The sequence below is a fragment of the Pelophylax lessonae genome, assembly GCF_965119305.1.
Source record: "Pelophylax lessonae genome assembly, chromosome: 3".
NCBI lineage: Eukaryota > Metazoa > Chordata > Amphibia > Anura > Ranidae > Pelophylax > Pelophylax lessonae.
Genome location: NC_138770.1, coordinates 204,017,029 through 204,041,902, shown reverse-complemented (window position 1 = coordinate 204,041,902; position 24,874 = coordinate 204,017,029). Strand labels below are relative to the sequence as shown.

Genomic DNA, 24,874 nt, shown 5'->3' with positions numbered 1-24,874 from the left:
CATCCTCAGACGTGTGTTGTGGTTAAAATGCTGGTCAGCTGACCTAGGTTCCAAAAAGACCTTGACAAATCTCCCTTTTCAGGGGAATCGTCTATTTGGGGCCAACCTAGATGAAATCATTAAGGATGCCACTGGGGGCAAGAGCACTTTTTTGCCACAGGCTGCTAAAGCTAAGGGACCTCGCAACAAGCGAGGACCTTTCTTTACCGCCCATAAAGGGCGCCCGGCTGGTACAAGCGGGAAAGGCAAGACTCCTCCAGGAGGGTTCAAGAAGGGCTGGTCGGACAAGCAGAGGACCAACCCAGCCAAACCCGAAGCAAAGGAGTACACAGCCTGAAGGTGCGCCCCCACCCGGTTTCAGGGTGGGGGGACGTTTTCACCGGTATTCAGGACATTAGATCGAGCATCAACCACTACTACCAGTGCGATTCTTCCCTTCCAACATTTAAGTACTACAGGAAGCGGTAGTTACCGTTCCCTGAATAGATCTTTTCCTTTATCTTTTCCTAAGATTAGTCCCTATACCTCACAGGAATCAGATCTGGTTGACCAGATAGGCCAAGTAGCCTCTAGTCGGGTGACTTCGGTCCCTGAGGTTCAACCAGAAAAGATCACCCTTCCTGATAACAATCAGGTATCTGATAAATGTGTGGGAACAGAAAACGACCAGACTTTCTCGGATGGTCGGGGCCAGATACCTCTAGGGACGCCTGGTTCAGATTCTATCAGCGCCAGTGGTCCTAGAAATTCTAGGCTGGCCTCCTCAAGCCGGCCTGGCCGACTTGGACATGCTAGTCGCAGACGTTCCGTGGGAACTTCGTCTCAGGGAGTGTCTGTGGTCTCAAGGACCAATTTACCATCGTGCTTTACAGTCGCTGGTTTTAATGGCCTGGCCATTGAGACCCAAGTACTGAAGGACAGAGGTTTGTCTACTTCAGTCATTCCTACCCTTATTAAAGCAAGGAAAGCGACTTCCAGCAAGGTCTATTATCACACATGGAAGACTTATATTGCGTGGTGCGAATCTTTAGGATTTCCTCCACGTACCTATTCGGTGACTTGAATATTGGCCTTTTTGCAACAAGGGGTTGAGCAGAAGCTAGCCTTGAGCACCATCAAGGGTCAAGTTTCAGCATTAGCAATCTTCTTTCAGAAGCCTTTAGCTACCAACTCCTTGGTGCGGAATTTCATCCATGGGGTGCGGCACCTGGCTCCACCAGTCCGCGCGCCCTTACCGCCCTGGGATCTTAATTTAGTTTTGTCGGTTCTACAGAAACCTCCCTTTGAAAACATCAGGGAGATTCCCTTGCTTACTTTATCCCAGAAGGTGGCCTTCTTGGTGGCTATTACTTCTGCTCGCAGGGTGTCAGAACTGGCTGCATTATCATGCCAGTCCCCATACCTAGTGATTCATAGGGATAAGGTAGTACTTCATCCTAAGCCATCTTTTCTTCCTAAGGTGGTTTCAGATTTTCATCTGAATGAAGATATTGTACTACCTTCCTTGTGTCCTCAGCCCAAGCATCATCGGGAACATGCGTTGCATTCCTTAGATGTGGTTCGGGCAATCAGGGTATACCTGAAAGCTACGGAATCATTCCGTAAGACGGATTCACTTTTTGTGATCACGGATGGCCCCAGAAAGGGTTTGCCTGCATCTGCCGCGACCATTGCCAAATGGATTAGACAAACGGTGGTACAGGCTTATTCTATTAAGGGTCAGAGTCCTCCGTTCCCTGTTAGGGCGCACTCTACTCGAGCGCTCAGTACTTCCTGGGCCTTTCGCCATCAGGCGTCAGTGGTCCAGGTATGTAAGGCGGCCACCTGGTCGTCGGTACATACCTTTACAAAATTCTATAAAATTGATGTGACGGCATCGGCGGATGCCTCATTTGGCCGCAAGGTTTTGCAGGCCGCAATTTGAGGAGACCGGTGGTCTACCTCGAGGGTTTTTTCTGTTTGGGGAAAAAAAAAAAAAAAAAAAAAAAAATTTCTCTTTTTTGTTGAGTCTCATCATTAAGGATGAGCATTGTAAACTTCTAGTTGGCATCGGTTGGGCCTTCTAGATTGGGATTTGATTTTCATTTTCCCACCCCTCATTTGTGATACTGCTCTGGGACGTCCCGAAGGTGCTGTATCACCGAGGACTACGTCTGTCAATGAGCGCTAGAGAAAATGGATTTTTGTAAAATCTTACCGTAAAATCCTTTTCTCTTAGCTCATTGACAGACGTAGTCCCCGCCCCTCTGTTTTTTGAGTTGGGTTGGGTTAAAATCTCTAAAGACTGCTTTTTCACATAACTGATTTGCTGAGGCAGAGAGAGAGAGGATATACCCTCTGGGACTGCCCCTAGGGTGTGGCCAGAGCTTTTTAATTTCCTGTCTAGTCCTGCTCCTGTGGAGGCAACATAACCCGAAGGTGCTGTATCACCGAGGACTACGTCTGTCAATGAGCTAAGAGAAAAGGATTTTACGGTAAGATTTTACAAAAATCCATATATATATATATATATATATATATATATATATATATATATATATATATATATATATATATATATATATATATATATATATATATATATATATAATATAATATAATTTTTTTTTTTTTTTTATACTATATAGGTAATGTATCATTATTTTGTTTTTGATGAAAAGTGAGTGAATTACAAATTTAGCTGGACAGAATTACAAATATGACAGATGAAGCAGTTTGTGTAGGTGGGTGTTTTTTTTTTTTTACGGTGTTTGTGCTGTTTTGGCTGTACTGCAGCTTTAAAATTTCTACATGGTAGATCTTGTGAGAGAAGCATAGGAGTCTCAAAGAGTGCTGTTTAATCTCTGCAGGTTCACTCCAGGTCAGTGCCCAGTGTCCTGATCTGTCATTAAGGGATGGCTCTTAAGCTTACCTAGCTGTCAAACAGTGAGGTTCTATGTAAGCCGTTACACATCTCCTCTTGTATACAAGTCTCCTTCCTTTTTATTGGCTTTCTTCTAACATGCAAGCTTTGTAGACTGGTGTGAAGCCAATCGTTTACAGTGTATTTTCAGTAGAACTGCTGGCGATTTAATGATGGGTAATTAAATTCACCACGTTAATTTTAATTTGCATGTTTTTATTCCTGCCTGTTGGAAAACTGACATTCGTTTTAAAGAAAGCTTGCCTTCGAAAAACAACATGGTGTAATAACTGGATCTTCATTTTTTTTTTTTTTTTTTCTGACAATCCTATATAAGGTTACTCAAAAAATCTCCTTTCGTGTAATGAGTGCTGCTTGTTTTCTGGCTGTCTCTTGCACACCTTCCCAGATTCCCTGCATACTATGCAGCTTCTCCTCCACGGTTTTCCTTTAATTTCTAAGGACTTCATATCCAATGGTACCTTATTGTCAGCAAGCGGTTATTCCTGTACTGACTCCGCCTCTTTAAACTCTGCACCTCAGCACCTCTGTAATTCAGAAGGCAGAGAAAAAAAAAAAATTGGTCTGGCAGCGAAAGGGTTAAAGGAGAAGTTCAGCTTCAGGAACATGGTATATGTTCCAACCATAAGATATGTTAAAAATAAAAAAATACTGGCTCCTAACTTTTTTTTTTTTTCTTTTTTGTTAAGCCCTGTTCTAGTGCATTGCAATCAGGCCATCCCTATATATATATATATATATATATATATATATATACATACGTATGTATGTATGTATGTATGTATGTATGTATGTATGTATGTATGTATGTATGTGTGTGTGTGTGTGTGTGTGTGTGTGTGTGTGTGTGTGTGTGTCTGGGATTGCTGCACTTATTAATTTTATTATAAATAAACATGATCACAAAATTCGACAGTTTCTGGCTAAAATATCTTTCTCGGGCTGCAACATACATAGAATGATCATGACACCATCTATATATATAGAACATACAAATAAGGAACCTTTTTATAAATCGTTCAAGCACAATTAAAGACCTAGCCATGATAAATTCCAATCATGAATCGGAATGAAGGCTAGTGTGTTCTGTTCACTCCCCAAAACCTTGTAGAGGATTTACTGACAATCGCCTATTATTAAAAACGCAGAATATTTAACCAAAATAAAGCTAAAACTAATATGCAATCACTGACCACTTAATTGGGTACACCTGTTCAATTGCTTGGTAACACAAATTGCTAATCAGCCAATCACATGGCAGCAACTCGATGCATTTAGGCATTTAGACGTGGTGAAGACGACTTGCTGAAGTTTAAACCAGGCATCAGAATAGGGAAGAAAGGGGATTTAAGTGACTTTGAATGTGGCATGGTTGTTGGTGCCTCATGGGGCTGGTCTTAGTATTTCACAAACTGAGATCTAGTGGAATATACATGCACATACATCTCTATGGTTTACAGAGAATGAGAAAATAAAAAAAGGCGAAGCAAGGTCTATAAAGACATGGATGATCGCTTTTTGGGGTGGAGGAACTTGACTGGCCTGTACCTCAGGGCTTGACAAATTTTCCTGAAATCTAGGAGCCAGCTAAAAAAGTTAGGAGCCAGTTTTTTTTTTTTTTTTTTTTTTTTTTTTTTTTTTTTTAAAAGTAACAACCAAGCTTTATTTAATAAAACGGATACTAAGTTTACACATAAATATGACTAGAACCCCACTCTCCTCTATAGCACAATTGGATGAAAACAGACTGTCTGTCTCTTTCCATACGATGCCATCTGATCCGATCCACGGAATGGATAGAAAATAGAACCACCATCCGTCTGTTTTTGGTGGACAGGATCAGATGGCGGCAGATTACTGCTTCATAGAGGAGAATCAAGGGTCCGATCAGGTCTGCCTGAAAAACTGACAGGCGGACCTGATCAGACAGCCCGTGTAAAGGGGCCTTCGGCTGTGGCATGGCGAGGAGGGAAAAAAAAAAAAGTGTGTGTATGTGTGTGTATGTATATATGTGTGTGTGTGTGTATATATATATATATATATATATATATATATATATATATATATATATATATATATATATATATATATATATATATATATATATATATATATAATATATTTTTTTATTTTTATTTATTTTTTAATAATTAAAAAAATATTATTTATTTATTTTTTTTTTTTTTACATTTAAAAAATAAATTAAATAAATAATAACCACACTCCCTGTCAAAGGTAACTAACTGGACAGGGAGATGATAATGAATTGAGAACAAAAAGGCAGTGGAAACAGTCATTACTCCCGGCCTCCACAAGAGGGCGCCAGTTCCCCATTGGAAGCCTGTCATCTCAAGTAGGCCGAAAAGCCGGGGCCTCAATTTTCGGACGGCCCGGAAGTCCGTGCACTCCGTGCGCGGAAGTCCGGGCAAAAATGACAGGACACCTTCTGCAGGGCACCCCCAGGCGCCAGGTCGCTAATTCTAGTCGCAAATGCGACCTGGCGCCCAGGGATTGTCGAGCCCTGCTGTACCTCAACCTGATAGAACACCTTTGGGATTAATTAAGCTGGATAGACACTATACAACTTTTGTTGGTAGATTTCCTTGAGATTTACCTCCAACTATGTTATGCAGGGGCCTGCCTGATTGCATGCAAATTGAAAGTGTTTAGGTCTGTCCTCATTGTATGGTTTTGGTAAGTCTGAAGACAATTGCATAGTGTGTATCCAGCTTTAGAGTGCAGACTGTGAGCCAGGCCTTCTCTCCATCAGTGCCCGACCTCACAAATGCGCTTCTGGAAGAATGGTTAAACATTCCCATAGACACACTCCTAAACCTAAACAGCCGTCCCAGAAGAGTTGAAGCTGCTGTTATAGCTGCAAATGGTGGGGCAATTCAACATTGAACCCTTACGGACTAAGACTGGGATGCCATTAAAGTTCATGTGTGTGTAGCACCCTACAGGTAGGTGCTAGGTAAAACTACAGTGGGCCTTGTCTGCTTAACAGCAGGGCTGTGATTTGCTTAGATAGGGTATCGGGGCTTCCAGATGTGTCTGCTGAGGGGAGAAGTAACCCCACTGTCTCCTGTGAGAGGATTCTCATAGGGCAGTGTGGGAAGCCCAATCAGGGGACACGTCCCAGCTTGTAACTACCCCAGAAGGCAGATTATGCTGCAAGGTATTCTGGGAGTGGGTATAAGTTTGGGGGAAGTGCATGGCACTGTGTCTTTGGCCGGAGCAGAGTCCCAGGAAGGAGAGTGCGGCTGTCTCTCCTCCTGTCTGAGGAACGTGGATGTCTCAGCGTGTCGCCTGAGTGTCCACAGAGTTGGGCTGTGGGGATCCGGTGTGCCGAGAGCTTGTGGAGAGAGGGGTCCAGTCCCAGGAAAGCCTACACAGGTCGTGAGTACTGAGGATTGCCCCTGGGGGTCTGCCTGAAGTTAGAGGGGACCACTCCGGAAGAGGTTCTGGGATCCAGTGTCAGCTAGCTGTAAAGGGGGTACCTAGGTTGAGGACCCTGAAGCTACAGAGGGGGGTACATAGTCAGTGGACCCTGAAGAGTTTGAGGTCAAAGGGGGCACCTGCAGTTTGGGCCCTGAATTGTACAGAGCGTGCCAGTTACAGTGACAGCTATACAGAGTTCTACTATATACTACCTCAAGCTGTGCCAGACGGGGGAAGTATTCAGTGACTTTCATAGTACAACAGTGTCAGGAGCTCTACAGTTCTCAGTCTTTGATCTTCTGGATTATAAGTCGAGGATTCAGCACTTCTATTAAGTTAGAGTGTTCTCAGTGTCAGTGAGCGTTGGCTGGCGCCGGCTGGCGTCAGGGAAGCGCCAATGGGCATTTCAGTAACCAAGTCCCACGTGTAATTAGTTCAAGCCTCAAAGAGTATCCCACTCATTCCCTTCTCCCATCCCCTTTATTCCAATAAAAACCACAAACAAAGATGCCGGAGTTGTCGCTGCTTCAGTTGTCACAGCTCACATGGGCTGGAGAGATTGCCGGTACTAATGGCAGACCCACATCAAGCCATAGGCCTGGAAATCTTGCTACATGTGTGTAAAGCTAGGTGTCCCAATACTTTGGGTAATATAGTGTATTTATCATCTTCTGCCTTCAGATTCCACAACTAGAAGAGGAACCACACCACATGGAAGCTTGAATGAAGCCAAATACTCTTTTGTTTGTACATATCCAAGTGCAAGGTACAGCAGAGGGGGAATTGTCGATGCGTTTCACACCGGCTCGGTGTGCTTGTTCACTAATGGGTAGAATTGCCGGTGTGAAACCAAATTCCCCTGCTGCCGTACCTTGCACTTGGATATGTACAAACAAAAGCGTATTTTGCTTCATTCAAGCTTCCCTGTGGTGTGCGGCCATTTCCTCTTCTAGTTACTTTGTCTGCGGTGGTGAGCCAAGGCGAGGAACCCACGACGGATTGATGATATAGACTCACCTGAGCGATTGTATACATCTTTCAAATCCTTCAGATTCCACAAGCGACCACTGTATTGCTGGTGCCTGTCAGTTTGTGCTTCATTAGAAACACCTGAACCGGACCACCATGTGTTGTCTTATGTTTACCTGGCCATGGTGATGTTCGATATGGTAGTTTAACCACTTGCGGACCACCCGCTGTAGTTTTATGTCGGCACTTTGACGTTAAATACCGGTGTTATGGCAACAGATAGCTGCCATAACCACAGTATTTCCTTACTCGGCCGGCAGTCCTCTTTCACATAAAAGTGGTCCCAGCTGCAGATTCACTGCAGTATTACTTTTATGGGCGGCAGGAGAGGTGCTCCTCCCGTCGGTTCCTGGTTGTTTTCCCCTCTTAATGGAGTTGTTAGTAGCGGGGAAAACTCTTGAGGTGCTGTGCAGGAAGTCAAGTGAGGGCAAGATGGCCTCCACTCGACACTATGGCCTTGGAGGACCAGAGGATGTCCTACGTCGCTTCCGCCCAACGGCTTTAAAGGGCCTTTTTTTTTTTTTTTTTTTTTTTAAGAGCCCATTCACACTAGCACGACTTGTGAGGCGACTTGTGTTGCCCAAGGTCGCTTGACATAACAAAAGCAATGTTAATCAATCAGTGTCGTCTTAATTGGCACTACTGAATTGGCACGACTTCAGAAAAGGGTCCTGTACTACTTTGAGGCGACCTGTGATCCGACTGTCCCATATACTTCAATGGGAGTTGCCTCCTTATCTTAATTGACACGACTTGTTATCAGACTTTCCAGGAAGAAGAAAGAGATTAGCCAGGCATTCCCCACAGACAGTCGCCTGTCTCTTCCAAGTCTCTTCAAGTCACAGGGCGACTTTCTGGTCGTGGTAGTGTGAACCGGCTCTAAAGGGACAGTGTAAAAATAAAATAAGAAAAAAAATATACGCAAGTCTCACCCACATGTAGACTATGTTCAAACCACATGTGAGGTATCACAGCTCTCATTAAAGCAAGAGCAATAATTCTAACTCTAGACCTTCTCTGTAACTCTAAACTGGTAACCTGTAGTCATTTTTAAAGCGTCGCCTATGGAGATTTTTAAGTAACAATGTTTGTCGCCATTCCACGAGCGTGCACAATTTTGAAGAATGACATGTTGGGTATCTATTTACTCGGCATAACATTAGCTTTCATATTATAGAAAAAAAAAATTGTGCTACCTTTCCTGTGTTTTTTTTTTTTTTTTATATTTTTCAATTTAAAAAAAGTATGTATTTTTTCCCAAAAAATTGCGTTTGTAAGACTGCTGTGCAAATACGGTGCGACATAAATTGCCACAATCTCCATTCTATTCTCTAGGGTCTCTGCTAAATAAAAAAATATGTTTGAGGGGTTCTAATTTTCTAGAAAAAAAATACTGATTTTATCTTGTAAACAAGTGTCAGAAATAGGCCTGGTCCTTAAGTAGTTAAAGTAGAACTAATGCCCCATACACACGTGCAGATTATCTGCAGACTTTTGTCTGCAGACTTACCTTTTCTATGTAGTGCAAGGGCCTGCCGGATTGCATACAAATTGAAAGTGTTTAGGTTTGACCTCATATTATATGGTTTTGGTAAGTCTGCAGACAAAAGTCTGCAGATAATCTGCACGTGTGTATGGGGCATAAGGGCAAAACTTGTATTTTTAATTTGGATTGGCGTAAAGGGTTATGAGCTCTGCATAGAAACCAATCCGCTTCCAGGTTTCAGTGCCAAAGCTTAAAGTGGAGTTCCACCCTATTTTTATACTTACCTCCATCTTCTCGCTCCGGGTCACCTGAAAAAGAAATGGATAATCGCATATTTTTTTTTTTTTTTACTTGCCTCGTAGCGAAGAAAAAAATACTTACTTTACTTCCTTCTTCCTCCTTCCTCGGCCGCGGCCCGTCGTCACTTCCTGGCTCTGCAATGATTCCTGGGAGCTGAACGTCATAGCTCCCAGGAATCATTGCGCCTGCACCGGCCCCGACGTCAGTTCCGGGTCGCGCGCGTCATCCCCTTCTAAACAGCTTCTGGGCATGCCCAGAAGCTGTAGAGGGATGACGCGCGCGACCTGGAAGTGACGTCGGGGCCGGCGCAGAGCATCGTGGGACCAAAGAAGGCGGAAGAAGACGCCGAAGGGGATCTCGCTGGCTTCAAGCTGCCCACATCTGAGATGGCAGCGCTGGACAAGACGTTTGCAAGGTAAGTATTTGTCCTAACAGGTAAGTGCAACCCGGGACAGATCAGAGGCTAGCCATTGTGGAATGTAGTACTAGCCCTGACTGTCCCGGGGGTATAAAAAAAAAAAAAAAGAAAATCCAGGGTGGAACTCCGCTTTAATTGAACAAGCTGAAGTTAGAAGCTGATTGGCTATGATGCACCAGATTCTGGATGCTCCTGTTTTATAGTAAATCAATCCCTGGGTGTCTTCAAAGGATTCCCTTCTTCTTCTCTTTTGACTGTGGGACAGGGAGTGAAGGGAATTCTCTCCAATGGGACACAGATGGCAAAAAAAAAAAAATCTAGTGGGTTATAAATACCCTTCCTGCCTGTACTTCTGCCTATAGTTTTACTTTAATTTTACACAGTCAACTTTCTAGTATAGTTAAGAACGTGTTATACACATCTGGAATAATGTCTAATCTGTGGTCTGTACATTCCATTATCCATGTCGGTAATGAAGGGCTGTCATTTTGGGGTAAAAGGGTGTTCACATTTCCAGTTTTTACTACATCCGCAAAACTGAATTCCCTAAAAAAAACAAAAAAAAAAAAAAACAAAAAAAAGTGTTCTCTGGAACAACACTTTTGAAAGAAGAAAAATCCCAGCATTACACACTTTCTATTTCTCAACTTCAAAGTGAGTCACACATCATAAGTAAGCTCATTGTAATTAAAAGGCATCATAATTCGGCAGATTCTTTGATTGAACAAGCCATGGAACCTGTGTAATTGCATCTTACGCAATATACAAAGACTATATTCAAATCATTAAGGACTTATTTACAGCTGTTTGTTGGGTTGTACTGGACAGCCTTTGCCAGCCCAGTTTTAACGCTCAGACATGGCAAATGTACTGTGCACTAAAGATAGGAACTGCGGTACTTCGACTCCCCCCCCCCCCCACACCACATGTTGGGACGCACTACACCCCGCTCACTGTGGTGATTAAACATGGGTGAAATAACATTTTTCAATATTCCAATAAAGTAAAAAAAAAAGTAAACTAAAAGATGTATGGGATGTGTGTGGGTTTTTTTTTTTTTTTTTTTTTAAGATTTATACTTTCCTAGGTGGCTGCAGCATCTGTCCCCCAGCGCCTCAACACTGAGAACAGAGCGATCAAAATGCCTCTGATTGCTTGATTCTGACCGCTCCCTGAGCAGAGAGCTGACTGTCAGTAGCTCTCTGCTCTGCCCCCTCCTTACTCACTGGAGTGCTGGGCTGTGGTGGGCAGCAGAGTGGCTGGCTCGGCCTCTGTGGCTCGCTGAGAGGATGAGCCGGGTATCAGTATAGGCACCTGGTGGATCCCGACTTCCATTGTCATGACGTGGTACCTGGACCGACATCTGTGAAGTCAGCAGAGAGCGGATTTCAGCCCACTGTCTGCTGAAAACGGGTCACAGAAGTGCAGAACAAACTGCACTCCTGTGATCATCACAGCCAAACGTGCTTTGGCTGTACATCTCCTTAAGTAGTGGGTAATGCTTTGTAATTGGCACTTTAGGGCTCTTTCACACACTCCGTCCACTGGACGGAGTCCGTTTTTCTCAGCGGGGGATCGAGCCGCCGATCCCCCGCTGAGCAACAGGATGACAGCTGTGTCTCCGCGATGTGTGCGGAGACACAGCTGACAGTTCCCCATGCTTCTCTATGGGGGAAATCGGATGTCAACGGACCATCAGTCCGTTCTCACCCGATCCCATCCGATCCGCTGGACGGATGGAAAATAGGGTTTCCACCTGTCCAGATTTGACGGATCGGGTCGGATGTCAGCGGACATGTGTCCGTTGACATCCGATGCCCCATAGGAATGCATGGGGGGACCGTTCAGATCCGCCAAAAAAACGGACAGGCAGATCTGAACGGTCTGCCTGTGTGAAAGGGGCCTTATACTTCACAGCACACACCACTAGCCTTGTTACAACACTGCCGCAGGTGTGAACAAGCCCGGGATGAGTTAGTTTGTCTCCGCTAGGTTCGAGTGAAGTCAGCAATCATTTAAGGATCTATTTGGCAGGACATGTGTGAGCAGATCCCCAGGTGAATTGTGACAGCATGAGACAGATGTCACATTTGTAAAAGTCGGCCTGTTCAGTGTTTTCTCTTGTATTTAATAGCAGATGGTGGTGGACCTGTGTTGGGTTTACAGTAATGACTGGCAGATGTAATTGGACTGTGTGTTTTATGTCAGGCTACATCTGATTCATCACATGTGGGTTTGGGGAAAAATGGAAAAGTCTCTCCGTTGTGTTTTTGCTCCTGAACCACCTGAAAAACTGAGCATGCAGACCTGACCAGGAAGCCCCTGTGAAAGGGGTTTAAAGTGATATTAAAGCAGAGTTCCACCCTCAAAACAAACTTTTCCCCATCCACTTGCTTTAAATTGCCTGAAAAACGATTGGATAATTAAATTATTTTTTTTTTTTTTTGATTCACTTACCTTGTTTTTTAATGAAAATCTACTTGCTTTCCTTCCTCTTCCTCCCTCTGCGGACAAGGCCGCCAACGTCACTTCCTCCTTGCATTGACTCATGGGAGATGAGCGTCATCAATCCCAGGAATCGATGCACCGGCCCTACTCGTCACTTCTAGTGCAGGCGCATCATTCCCTGCTGAACAGCTTCTGGGCATGCCAGAAGCTGTGTAGGGATGACGCTCCTGCACAGGAAGTGACAAGCAGGGCATTCTGGGACTCCAAAGTCACCGAAGAGGACGCTCCGGCTTCAGCTGCCCCACACCTGAGATGGCTGCGCTGGACAAGACATTTTCAAGGGAAGTATTTCTTCTAAAAGGTAAGTGAAACGGGACAGTTCAGAGGCTATCGTTGCTTAAATGCACTAGCACTGACTGTCCCGGGGGTATTTTTATCTAAAAAAGTTTTTTCAACTCCGCTTTAAAGCAGATTCTTCTTCTGCTTCTTCATAGTGCAGCCCAGATTCTCCTTTTCTCAGGTCCCCCGCTGGCGCTTTGGTCTCCTTTTTGCTTGCCGAGTGCCCCAGAGCAAGCCGCTTGCTATGGGGGCATCTAAACTGCTGCGCGGTGTCCATTCACACACAGCGCAGCGTGGCCCTGCCCCCTCCCTCCCCATTGGCTCACTGGCTGTGATTGACAGTAGCGGGAGCCATTGGCTGCAGCTACTGTCTCAGCCACTGAGGAGGGAGAGACCCGGGAGAACCGCTGCTCTCGTGCACATTCCTGGATCCAGATGGGACTCGGGTAATTATCAGGGGAGCTGCTGCCCACAATTTGTTTTTTGTTTTTTTTTTTCCCTTCATGCATAGAATGTGTGATGGTAAAAACCTTGAGCCCTTATAGCCATGTTTAATTGAGTAATATTATTCTATTGTTAACAAATGTCTTTTGTATAACCCTGAATTTATTGTGTTCCCAAAGTTATTTGCTAACAATGTTTCATCTCCTGTTATGCAGTTATAAGGAAAACAAAAAAACTCCAGTGCAAAAAGTCTGCTTTTTTATTTTTACTCTTCATTCAATCTTCTCATTGACTGGGCTGGATTGTGTGTTGTGTTTGCCACGTATGCAGCACAGCCCGCAGTCTGACTGGTAGTATTACACATGTAAGGTCTGCAGCGGACAGAACGGAAGAAGCCCTTATTTTCTGTCTGTTGGCAGTATAGCGGATACATCAGAAATAATTGCCTCCTTAAAGCCTCAGCCTTTTCTTTTGTAAATTGGAGTGTTAAGATTAAACAAGAACTTTATTCTGTCAGGCTTTCAGATTCACGTTCAACCTCTTAATTCAGTAATCCATTGTTTAAAATGACTCCTGTTCTCTACAAATCAAAGCAACAAAACAATTGTAGGTAGCTGCACCTGTAAGGCTCCATTCACAATTGTGCAACTTAAAAATTGTACGATGAGTGAGACTTTGTTTATAACTTTGACCAATGTGATCATTTTTGTTTGTGCTCTACGGTCTACCAAGTCGCTAGACATGTGCAGAACGTAAAAATTTGTTTAGTTTTGCTTTCTTATTTTTCTGATCGGTGGGAAAATGATCAACGGGTTCCAATTCTGTGTGAAGAATAGCTGGGTAAAGAGCGGGCAGGAAAGGCGTCTGCTGCGTCCTTAACAATCAAAGACTTTTAGCTGTAAACAGGTTTCCCCACTGACCTCTGACTTTTTTAACAGAAGAATGCTGGCAATGAAATTTAAATCGCAAAAAACATAGGGTGCGGCTTGTCATACGATTTTGGGGTCCAAAGTCGCAATGACAAATCGCACAAGTGCGAATGGGGCCTAATAGAGAAGAATAAATGGTTAACTATTTGGCTGAGGGTGGCTCAATTTTTCGCTGATCTAGTAGAGTTGCTTCTAAAGTATGTTAGATGGTGTTCCCTGATGGGCATCATGGCTGATCACACTGGCCACTATGCCATTACAGAACTCTGCTCTGGTTGGAGGAACCATGCCAACCAGCAAAATGTAATCCTTTGTAAAGTGTAAAACCAAATATTGTCTCTATGTACATAGCTTAACCACTTGATGCCAAATCAGATACCTCGTACGTCATTTGAATTCAGGTGGTTATCAGGGTGATGCCTGCAGCAACAGGCATCATCCCAGTACCGTTTTTTTAGAGCTGACGATTGGCTCAATTGTATTAGCAACCAGAGCGGTTAACTAGCCAATCTTTTGCTATTAAAAAGCAGCTGGGGGAGGACGTCCGCTTTCCATAGCTCTCGGGCTCTCCCATCCAGCCGGGAGACCTAAGCTACAAGCAGGCATCCCATATAAAGCCCAGACTCCGCTTTGATCGGGTCTCCACTATAGTGGCCCAGAAGCGAGGACATGACCTCACTTCCAGTTTACTGGGATGTCAATAGCGGCATTTTTTTGGAAAATTGAAAGTATTCAAAAATGCAGATATTGGCGTTTTTTGAATGCTTTCCAAGTGCAAAGGAGGGATTTGGGAATTCTAGCACTAGACCACTGGAAATCTAAAGTGGTACCCTGTAAAGTATGGGTGTCCAACCTTTTGGCTTCTCTGGGCCACATTGAGTGTAGAGAAATTTTCTCGGGCCGCATATAAAGTAATAAAACGCCGCGCCCCCCCGCACTAATTTAACACAACTAGAGGATGATCAAATGAAACTGAATCAGTATACAGAGGTTTACTTTTTCTGAGCGATAATAAAGGAACACTCTAACCACCATGACCACTTCAGTGATTTGAAGTGGTCATGGTGGTAGGAGTCAGAAACGCTGCACATGCTCACCTCCCCTCTGAGGCAGCCTCTGCCTACTGTTAGTTGGAAGCTGCTGTGGTCATGCCCCCGACCCAACTTCCTTCCTCCCCAGCAAAAAAAAAAAAAATTGTCTTTTTTTCCTTTTTTTTTCCTTTTTCGAAGTTGTATGCACTACATAGGACACGACACCACCTGAAGTACACACAGAGTGAAAAGGGGACAGAGAAAAAATTAAGGGGAAACACTGTTTTCACCAAAGGCAGAAGTAGATGGGAACAGACAGTTGAGAGTGAAATTCTATTTTAAATACAGCGATGCCAGAGTCTGACTTATTAAATTTACAATATTTGCAGGCTTAATAATGTAGTAGTGCCGTTATTGTATATGAAGTGCCATAAGTTCAGTTTACAGCAGTCAAAAGGAGGCATGTTCTTGTAGGATACTGCAATTTGTGGCAAGTCATAGTTCACATAGGTTAAACCTATGTAAGGTTTTCTTATTTCCATCTCATTGGGGTAGTTTCCTTTTTCAATATGTTAATTTCACACCTGAACACCCTAAAATGATAGAGCTTTATCCTCCTCCCCCTTTTTTTTTAATTGATCTCACTAATGTGACAAAAGCAAAAATTGTAGAAATTTCCCACTCAAAAACTACTAACCTGTATGCAATTTTTGTTCTCTTGTAATAAACTTTTTTTTTTTTTTTTTTTTTTTTTTCTTTTTCAGGTTTCCTAGATAAAATCTTCCCTTTCCCAGTCTCCAAAATGCAGATAAAAGAAGACATGAATCCAGTGCTGCTCTCCGTTTTGCACTTTTTTATGTGGCTTTATGGCGTAATTACATTTGTTCCTTGGTTCTTGCTGTCCAGAGCACGAGAGAGGCAGACGCGTGCTAAACGAATAAAAGCCAAACCTGTCAATGAGGATCCAAACAGCCCCTTCCGCTCAGTGGACAGCTTCCAGAGCCTTGCTTCCTCACTGTACCCGGGCTGTGATACCCTGGACAAGGTCTTTAAGCACGCTACAGACCTTTTCAAAGACAAAGGATGCTTGGGAACCAGAGAGGTACTAAGTGAAGAAGATGAAATCCAGCCTAATGGGAAAGTCTTTAAAAAGGTGCGTGTGCGTTGGGGCAAAGCCTGACTTTTATCAAAAAAGGCCAGATTGAATCTCTGTGTGTGTAATTTTTCTTTAATCATATACTTTTGATTTGAAGTGGACCTTCAGTCATTCTGTGAAGTTGATGCTAAAGGACTTGTCTCCCCCTTAATAAATTTCAATGTATTATCGTTGCTCCAGTTTTTATCTTCATCGATCGCTTAGGTAAATGACTTAGTCAGCTGTAGTCTGGCTGACTCCTGAATTAATATCACTAATCCAAGGAGTTGGCGGTCTTTTATTTAGTGTGTGTTTCCTACACAGGATGGGAGAGCTGAAGGAGGGCGGAGATGGGAGAGGATGGGACGAGACGCCTGTGTGCATCCAAAAACCACGACTCTGTCTTTATTGCTGCGCGGTGCTTCCAACCTTTGTGTACATGCTGCTATAGCAGTGACAGCAGAAGTTTGCTTGCCGTTGCTTTAGGAACATGTATGCAAAGGGCTAGAAATGCTGTGCTTAGCATGCATGACTGAAATGTGGCGTGCATGCGTGAGATTTCACATGGCCTGCAGGGTGGAGCAGTCGAGCAAATACCCAGAACAGAGTGCCCATGGCATTTTTTGCCCACAAAATTTTAAAATGGACAAACACTGGAAACCAGTGAGTGGGAAAACTGCCAATTTTTTACATGGAAATGATGACTTTAATGACATTAGGCAAGAAACCGCTTTACCACGCCTATGGGGCAGTCACTGCAGGCATACACCCACTCACTCTGCTATAGAATTCCGTTTGTTTCTGCCTAGTTTAGGAGGAGACTGGTTGTTCGGCGACTCATTGGATGAGTTAATCAAGGGCCTGACTGGCGGGAAGAGTACTCTTCTTCCTCAATCCTCCGATGGTAAGACTCCCTGTACTAAGCGGGGTCCCTCCTTTTCTGCTCATAAATGTTTTTTTTTCGTGCCTCCGGGACGAAAGAAAAAGGGAAGCCGTTCAGAACGTCTGGAGGAGCTAAGAAGCCCTAGGGCAAGCCCAAGGCTGGCCAGACTGGTGCTGCAGACAAGTCCTCTTCAGCATGAAAGGGCGTCCTCACCTTTGGCAGGAGTGGGGGGAAGTCTGCGCTTCTTTCAGGAACCCTGGACTTCCTTCATTCAGGACGATTGGGTGCAAGATCTAAATTCTGGTCTAGACCAGGGGACAGGTTCTTTCAGTTGACTCTTCACCTGTCTCTGGAGTGAAGGATTTGTTGGAGGCTGTGTGAGATCTGTGGGGGTGATTGTGCCGGTTCCTCCACACTCAAGGTTTCTATTCAAACCTGTTCACTGTGCCCAAAAAGGAGGGCAGGGTGCGTCTAATCCTGGACCTCAAGGCTCTGAACCACTTTGTGCGGGTGCAGAAGTTTTGAATGGAGTCCATTCGGCCAGTGGTGGCATCTATGAATCAGGGGGATTTTCTTGCTTCCATCGATCTCAGATGCGTATCTTCATGTCCCCATATTCGAGGGACATCAGCGATTTCTCCGCTTTGCGGTGTTAGAGGAGCACTTTCAATTTTTGGCATTACCCTTTGGCCTCGCCTGAGCTCCCAGAGTTTTTACCAAGGTCCTGGCCCCCATGCTGGCCTTGTTACTTCAGCAAGGTATCTCCATTGTGAGATATCTGGACTATCTACTGTTGCGTACAGTCAACCATTCGGATCTGCTGGACAACGTTTCTATCACCATTCAGACCCTTCAAGAATTCGGGTGGACGATCAATGTCGCCAAATTTGCCCTGACTCCGTCCGTGCGGGACACTTATCTGGGACTGATCCTCGACTGTGCTCTGGCGAGGGTCTTCCTTCCCTTGTACAAGTTTCCAAAGTTGCAAAAGGTGGTCCAGTTGCTGATGGAGGCGATCAGTCCTCCTTGTAGGCTTGCATGAGGGCCCTGGGTCTGATGGTCTTGACCTTCAAAGCGGTCCCATTTGCTCAGGCCAATTCGGGATAGTTGCAGAAAAGTTTCTGTTAAAATGGAACAGAGATCCTCGGTCATTGGACCGGAAGATTTAGTTGAGCCATCTCACAAAGTCGGCTCTCTTGGTGGCTCCAGTCACCTGTCCTGTGCCAGGGCAAGTCCTTCCTGCCGGTGCTTTTCGACGGTGGTCACCACGGACACCAGCCTGTTAGGCTGGGGTGGAGTGGTGGGAAAGCTCTGTGCCCAGGGGACTTGGGCGACGGAAGAGTCTTCCTTGTCAATCAGTATTCTGGAGCTGATGGAGCCGAGGGCAATCAAGCTCTGCCTGCTTCACTGGACGAGTCAGTTATGCGGCTCTCCGGATCGGGTCCAGTCGAACAATGCCACGGCCGTGGCTTACATCAATCAAGGGGGCACCAGGAGTGCCCTGGAGGCAAAAAAGGTGGCGGAGATTCTGGTGTGGGCGGAACACAATGTTCCGGCTCTCTCCACAGTCCACATCCCGGGTGTGGAGAATTGGCAGGCATATTACCTGAGTCGTCAGGTGTTGGATCAGGGGGAGTGGTCCCTGCATCTGGAGGTGTTTTGTCTCCTTTGTGCCCGGTGGCGGACTCCAGGGGTGGATCTGTTTGCGTCTCACCTCAACAGGAAAGTTCAGAGGTTCGTGGCCAGGTCTCGGGATCCTCTGGCCGACGCCACAGACGCTCTGGTGGCTCCTTGGAGTCGGTATCGCCTGATGTATGCCTTCCCTACCCTAGTTCTCCTGCCGAGGTTTCTTCGCAGGGTGGCGATGGAAGGCATTCCGGTCGTTCTGGTGGCACCAGACTGGCCTCGGTGGTCTTGGTACGCAGAGCTGGTAAAAATGGTTGTGGATCCTCCATGGCGTCTTCCTCTGCGGGAAGATCTACGATCTACTAATCTCAAGGACCGATCTTCCATCCTGCTTTATGGTCGCTGGCTTTAACGGCTTGGCTGTTGAAAGCAGGGTGTTGAGGGATAGAGGTCTCTCTGATTCAGTGATTCCTACCCTTTTTGAAGGTCAGGAAGATCTATCATCTTGCATGAAAATCGTACATTTATTGGTGTGAATCTCTGCAGCTGCACCCTTGCTTGTTTTCTATAGCTAGGGTTTTGGCCTTTTTACAAAAAAGGGTTCAGCAGCGCTTGGCGTTGGGTACTATCAAGGGCCAGATTTCAGCCTTGGCTATTGATTTCCAACGTCCGTTAGCTACTCATAGTTTGATTCGCACTTTCATTCAGGGAGTGCGTCATCTGACCCCTTCGAGGAGATCCATGTTACCGCCGTGGGATCTTAATCTGGTTTTGTCTGTTCTTCAAAAGCCTCCTTTTGAGAATATTAGGGAGATTTCTCTGCTTTGTCGCAGAAGGTTGCCTTTCTAGTGGCTATCACGTCTGCTTGCAGAGTCTGAGTTGGCGGTGCTGTCCTTTCGTTCGCCTTATTTGGTGGTCCACAGGGATAAAGTGGTCCTCCGACCTGATCTGTCTTTTCTCCCTAAGGTGGTGTCAGATTTTCATCTTAATGAAAACATTGTGTTGCCTTCCTTATGTCCCAAGCCTAAACATCCCAAGGAGATTGCTTTGCACTCTCTGGATGTGGTTCAGGCAATAAGGGTTTATCTGACGGTTACTGAGTCCTTTAGGAAGTCAGACTCTTTCCTTCTGGACGGTCCTCGCAAAGGGTTGGCTGCGTCCGCTGCGACCATTTCGAGCTGGATCAGGCAGACAGTTGTTCAGGCTTATTCAATCAAGGGTCAGGTTCCTCCTTTCCCTGTGTAGGCTTATTCAATCAAGGGTCAGGTTCCTCCTTTCCCTGTGAAGGTGCATTCTACTAGAGCGCTGAGTGCCTCTTGGGCTTTTTGCCATCAGGCCTCTGTTGTACAAGTTTTGTAGGGCAGCGACTTGGTCACACCTTTACCAAATTTTACAAGTGGGATTTGTTGGCATCTCCGGATGCCTCTTTTGGCCACAAGGTTTTGCAGGCTGCTGTTTCATAAGAGAGAATATTTGTTTGTTTTTTTTCTTATTCTCTTAGGCTCGGTTTCCACTACCGCGGCTACGAAGTCGTGCTACTTCGTAGCTAAAGTTGTTTGCGGCTTTCAGTGAGACTTGTCCCTCATTATAGAGGGAAGTCGCACTGAAGCCGGCTCAAAAGTAGTGCACGAACTACTTTTGAAGTCGCCGCAACTCAAGTCGCAGCAGTGGAAACGGGCCGAATTGAAATCAATGGCTTTTGACTTGCTGTGCGACTTGACATGTGTCAAGTCGCACAGCAAGTCGCACTAGTGGAAACCGAGCCTTAGGGGTCTTTTACCTGGGTGAGCTCCTGTTTGGTTAAGCTCTGTTGCCCAGTTGGCTAGGTTTAGCCTCTTGGAGTTGACGTTACTGTCTGGTTGAGTTGAGTTTTTTTTTTTCCCACCCCCTCATGCCTATACTGCTTACGTCCCACTCAGCTCATGGAGATGAGGCTGTGTCTGTCGATGGACGATAGAGAAAATACGATTTTTGTAAGATCTTTCCGTAAAATCTTTCTCTGATGTCCATCGACAGACGCAGCACTCACCCCTCTGTTTGGGGTTGGTTCTTTTGTCTTTACTGCTTTGAAACTAAACTGATGTTCTGGGCTGTGGCAGTGGGGGTTATGCCTGGAGGGACAACCCCTAGGGCGTGTACAATCAAATTTTCCTGCCTAGACTACTCATGATGGGAGGAGCATAACCCACTCAGCTCATGGAGATTAGGCTCTGTCTGTCGATGGACATCAGAGAAAAAGATTTTACGGTAACATCTTACAAAAATCTTATTTCTCTTACGTCCTCCGACAGTCGCCGCCTCCTCTAAGTCATCACTATTGGGTATTGTCCACCTATCCGTAGGAATAGCTAGGCATATAGACTTAGTCAAAAGGCATTAGCATATACACACCCACGGGGGCTGTCCCATCTGGTCAATACCCCCCTGCATCACCACTCCCAACTCAGTTTTAGTTTGCCTAGCAATCAGGAATAGTCAGGCTACCTTGTGCTGGGGCTTCAGTCTCAGCCTTCCTAAATCTTTTATTTGATTTTCTTTTAAATGTCAGTTTTTTTCGCTCACTTTTACTAGCTGTTTATTTTGTCAGCTTTAGTGTTAGTGTATTTTTCGGATGAAGATGGATCATGCGGTGCTGGGATTCGGACTGGCCGCCCTAATTCTCCAGGGCACAGAGGGTCAGATGGACCCCCAGCCCGCCATTGAGCGTTCAGCTATGGTTCGCCCTGGCATTAAGAACGACCCATCCCTGTTCGCTGCAGGGATGCAGCCGTGAGGTGGCTACCTCACAGGACTTGTCTGCGGTACTGCAGCGTCATGTCCCTGGCTCACGGCACTCCCTGTCAGAGGAGGACAGAGGTTTATCCGTGCATAGAGGCTCCCCCACGCCATCGGGTACAGGTAAGTACTTTCTGTGTGGGGCCTTCTGTCTGGGGTGACAGTCAGTGTTGCTGTGTGTCCCCATGTCTGTGCCTGTGTGACTCTCTGTGCGATCCCTGCGGGGTTCGCTGTGTGCAGATCATGTATGTTTGCCGGGGGTCCCTGTCCCTGTGTCACCTTAGGTGCATGTTTGGGGGTACAGACTTGTGTGCTGTGCGGCGACCGCTGCGGGGGTGAATTAGCGTGGTCCGCCATGTTTTTACTACGCACAGGTGTATAGCCCCTCTGGGGCGAGTATACAGCTCATTTTGGCGCCATCCGCCGCCATTTTTTGGGCGGTGAGACGATCGGTTCGGCCGCATGTCAGCGGCCATCTTGGTGTAGCCTCCTATGCATCCCTATGGGGCAGCCATTTTCCCTGGGGTCTGGCTTATGGCCAGCCCCCTCCAGCAGCATTTCCTTTTCCTCTCAGACAGCACAGACACAGGTAGCAACGATCTGCGGGCTCTGCAGTTTATCTCTGTCTTCCTCTGTATACTGCTTCTGGCTCAGTTTCTCCTTTTGGGGGTCTTCACAGCTGTGACAGTAGCGGTGGGCTGCGCACTCCGCAGCACTATTTAAGGGGACAGTACACTACTTTTTTGCACTGTAGTTTTTTATTATCTTGAGCCATGGATTCTCAGGAAAGCAAGTTTCCTCCAGCTTTAGTGGGGGGCCCCAGTTCTCCTGTGGCCCTGCTGCGACCTGATCTGGCTGCTGTAGTTGCGACTTTAGTGGCAAATATGGAAATGCTGATGTCTGAACGGGCTGCGAGAAAACGGCCCAGGCTGTCTCTCTTCTGATTCAGATGGGGATATGGATGCTGCTGCTGCGCGCGTGCCCTTTTCAGGGTCCCGCTCATCCTTAGACCCCCCCGGGGTCTGAGGGGGAGGCTAAGGTGGAGGGTGTTTATACATCCTCCCCAGGGTCACCCGAAGAACGGGCGACCATGGATGAGTTGATTGTTTCTGTTAAGGAAACCTTACATTTAGAGGATGAGCCCTGTCCTCCGGGCATTGCGTCCTCATTTGGGACGCACAGGACCCGCAAGTCTGCGCAGGTTTTTCCCTGCCCAGCGGAATTCCATTACACTGTTAATGAAATGTGGCGCACGTTAAAACGTCCATTCCTGGTACCTAGTCGGTTCAAATTGCTTTATCCTTTTGCGCCGGCTACGGAATCACGATGGTGTGTGCCTCCACAGGTAGATCACACTGTGGCCATGCTGAACAAGGCTACCTTGGTTCCTACTGAGGATACCCCGGTTTTATGGGATCCCACGGACCGGCGGTTGGAGTCTCTAGCCCGCCATTCCTATACGGTGGCCGGTTCGTTGCTCAAACCCGTTTTCGCGTCCGTTATGGTGGCTCAGGCGGTGGCTGATTGGATTAAGGTGCTTAGCAGCAACCTAGTGTCCGATGGCGTGCCGCCTGCATGACTGGAAATGGTGGACCAGATCCATCAAGGAGTCATGTATCTGTGTGATGCAGCCCTTAATGAGGCCTCCTTGGTGGCTCGCCTCTCGAGTGTCGCGGTACTTAACCGGCGACTGATATGGCTGAAGAGCTGGTCGGCCGACCAGTCCTCGCGGAAAACTGTTGCTGATTTTCCCTATGCTGGTTCTCGCCTTTTTGGCGAGGCGTTGGATACCCTGGTGAAGGGCGTCACGGGAGGTAAGAGCACTATGCTACCCCAGAACCCGAAGAACAAGTCTTTCCGTGGCAAGCGGGGTTCTGCGCCTAAATCAAGTCAGGGGTCCTTTCGTGCCTTTCGGAACCAATCCAAGGGCAAGCCCTTCAAGGCCCAGGGCAACCAGAAGAAACCCTGGGCGGGTAAGCAGAAGACCGGCAATGCCGGTTCGGCGGGACACTCCGCCTCTGCCTGAAGGGGCACCCTCACCCATTTCTGGGGTGGGGGGACGTTTGCGCGGTTTCCTCCAACCTTGACTGCTCCGGATCTCGGACAGGTGGGTCCAGGAAATCTTTCGATCAGGTTACAAGATCGAATTCCTTTCCAGGCCGGCCGACAGATTCTTTTCCTCCAATCTCCATTTGCTTCCGGGGCGTCTGCAGGACTTGCATCAAGCGGTGCAGGACATGCTTGCTCAGGGGGTGATTGTCCCGGTGCCTCATCGGGACAGGTTTCGGGGGTTTTATTCGAATCTGTTCACTGTGCCCAGGAAGGAGGGCAAAGTGCGTCCTATTCTGGACCTGAAAGCGCTGAACCGCTTCGTGCGCGTTCGGAAGTTTCGAATGGAGTCTCTCCGTTCGGTTGTGGTCTCCTTGAGTCCAGGAGAATTCCTGGCTTCGATAGATCTGAAGGATGCGTACCTGCACATCCCCATTTTCGAGGGTCATCAGCGGTACCTTTGGTTTGCTATCGCAGAGGACCACTACCAGTTTGTGGCGTTACCGTTCGGTCTCGCTTCGGCACCCAGGGTTTTTACCAAGGTGCTGGCACCGGTTCTGGGCCTGCTGAGGGCCCAGGGCATTGCGGTCCTGGGGTACCTGGACAATCTGCTTCTGAGATCGCGTGCCAGTCAGGACCTTGTGCGCGATCTGTCCATCACGGTACAGACGCTCCAGGAGTTCGGATGGACCATCAACGTTCAAAAATCAGCGTTCTCTGTCGCTTCGCCTTCCCTATCTGGGAATGGTTCTGGACTCTGCTCAGGCAAAGATATTCTTGCCGGAGGGCAAGCTCCGGACTTTGCGGGACGAAATCCGGTCCCTCAGGGACAATCCATCCTAGTCACTCAGGGCCTGCATGCGGGGCCTGGGTTTGATGGTGTCGGCCTTCGAGGCGATTTCCCTTTGCCCAGTTCCACACACGGGCTCTCCAGACAGAGATCCTGGCCAGGTGGGACAGACTTCCTCAGTCCTTGGATCTGGAGGTCTCCTTGAGTCGCCGGACCAGATTGACTCTTCTGTGGTGTATCCAGTCCCCGTCGGTGGCGGAAGGCAAGTCCTTCCGCCCGTTGGTGTGGACGGTGGTTACCACGGATGCCAGCCTGTCGGGCTGGGGTGGAGTCCTGGGCACCCTGTCTGCCCAGGGCACTTGGTCGGAGGAGGAATCCTCCCTCCCGATAAATGTGCTGGAACTACGAGCGATAAAACTGTCTCTTCCAGTGGTCGGACCGTCTCCAGGGCCTGCCTGTTCGCGTACAGACGGACAATGCTACCGCGGTGGCTTACATCAACCACCAGGGGGGCACCAGGAGTGCTCGAGCAGCCCGGGAGGTGACGGACATTCTGTCTTGGGCCGAGACTCATGTCCCGGCGATTTCGGCAGTTCACATTCCGGTTGTGGAGAATTGGCAGGCAGACTATCTGAGCCGCCAGACCCTGGACTAGGGGGAATGGTCCCTACACCCGGAGGTCTTTCAGATGCTGTGTGCGAAGTGGGGATCCCCAGACGTGGATCTGTTCGCATCCCGGCTAAATCGAAAGGTGGGAAGGTTCGTGGCAAGAATGCGCGCTCCGTTGGCGGACGCCTCGGATGCGTTGGTGGCAGCTTGGCATCAGTA

The 24,874-nt window shown here is 46.8% G+C and overlaps 1 protein-coding gene across 1 annotated transcript in view; it reads left to right on the top strand.

Annotated features, from left to right (window-relative positions):
* ACSL3 (acyl-CoA synthetase long chain family member 3) overlaps positions 1 to 24,874 on the top strand; it is a 177,715-nt gene that overhangs the window by 33,262 nt on the left and 119,579 nt on the right. The window contains exon 2 of the mRNA XM_082249393.1: positions 15,562 to 15,941. Within this exon, the coding sequence (XP_082105519.1) occupies positions 15,591 to 15,941 (351 nt within the window). The 5' untranslated portion in view covers positions 15,562 to 15,590. The remainder of the gene's footprint in view (positions 1 to 15,561; positions 15,942 to 24,874) is intronic.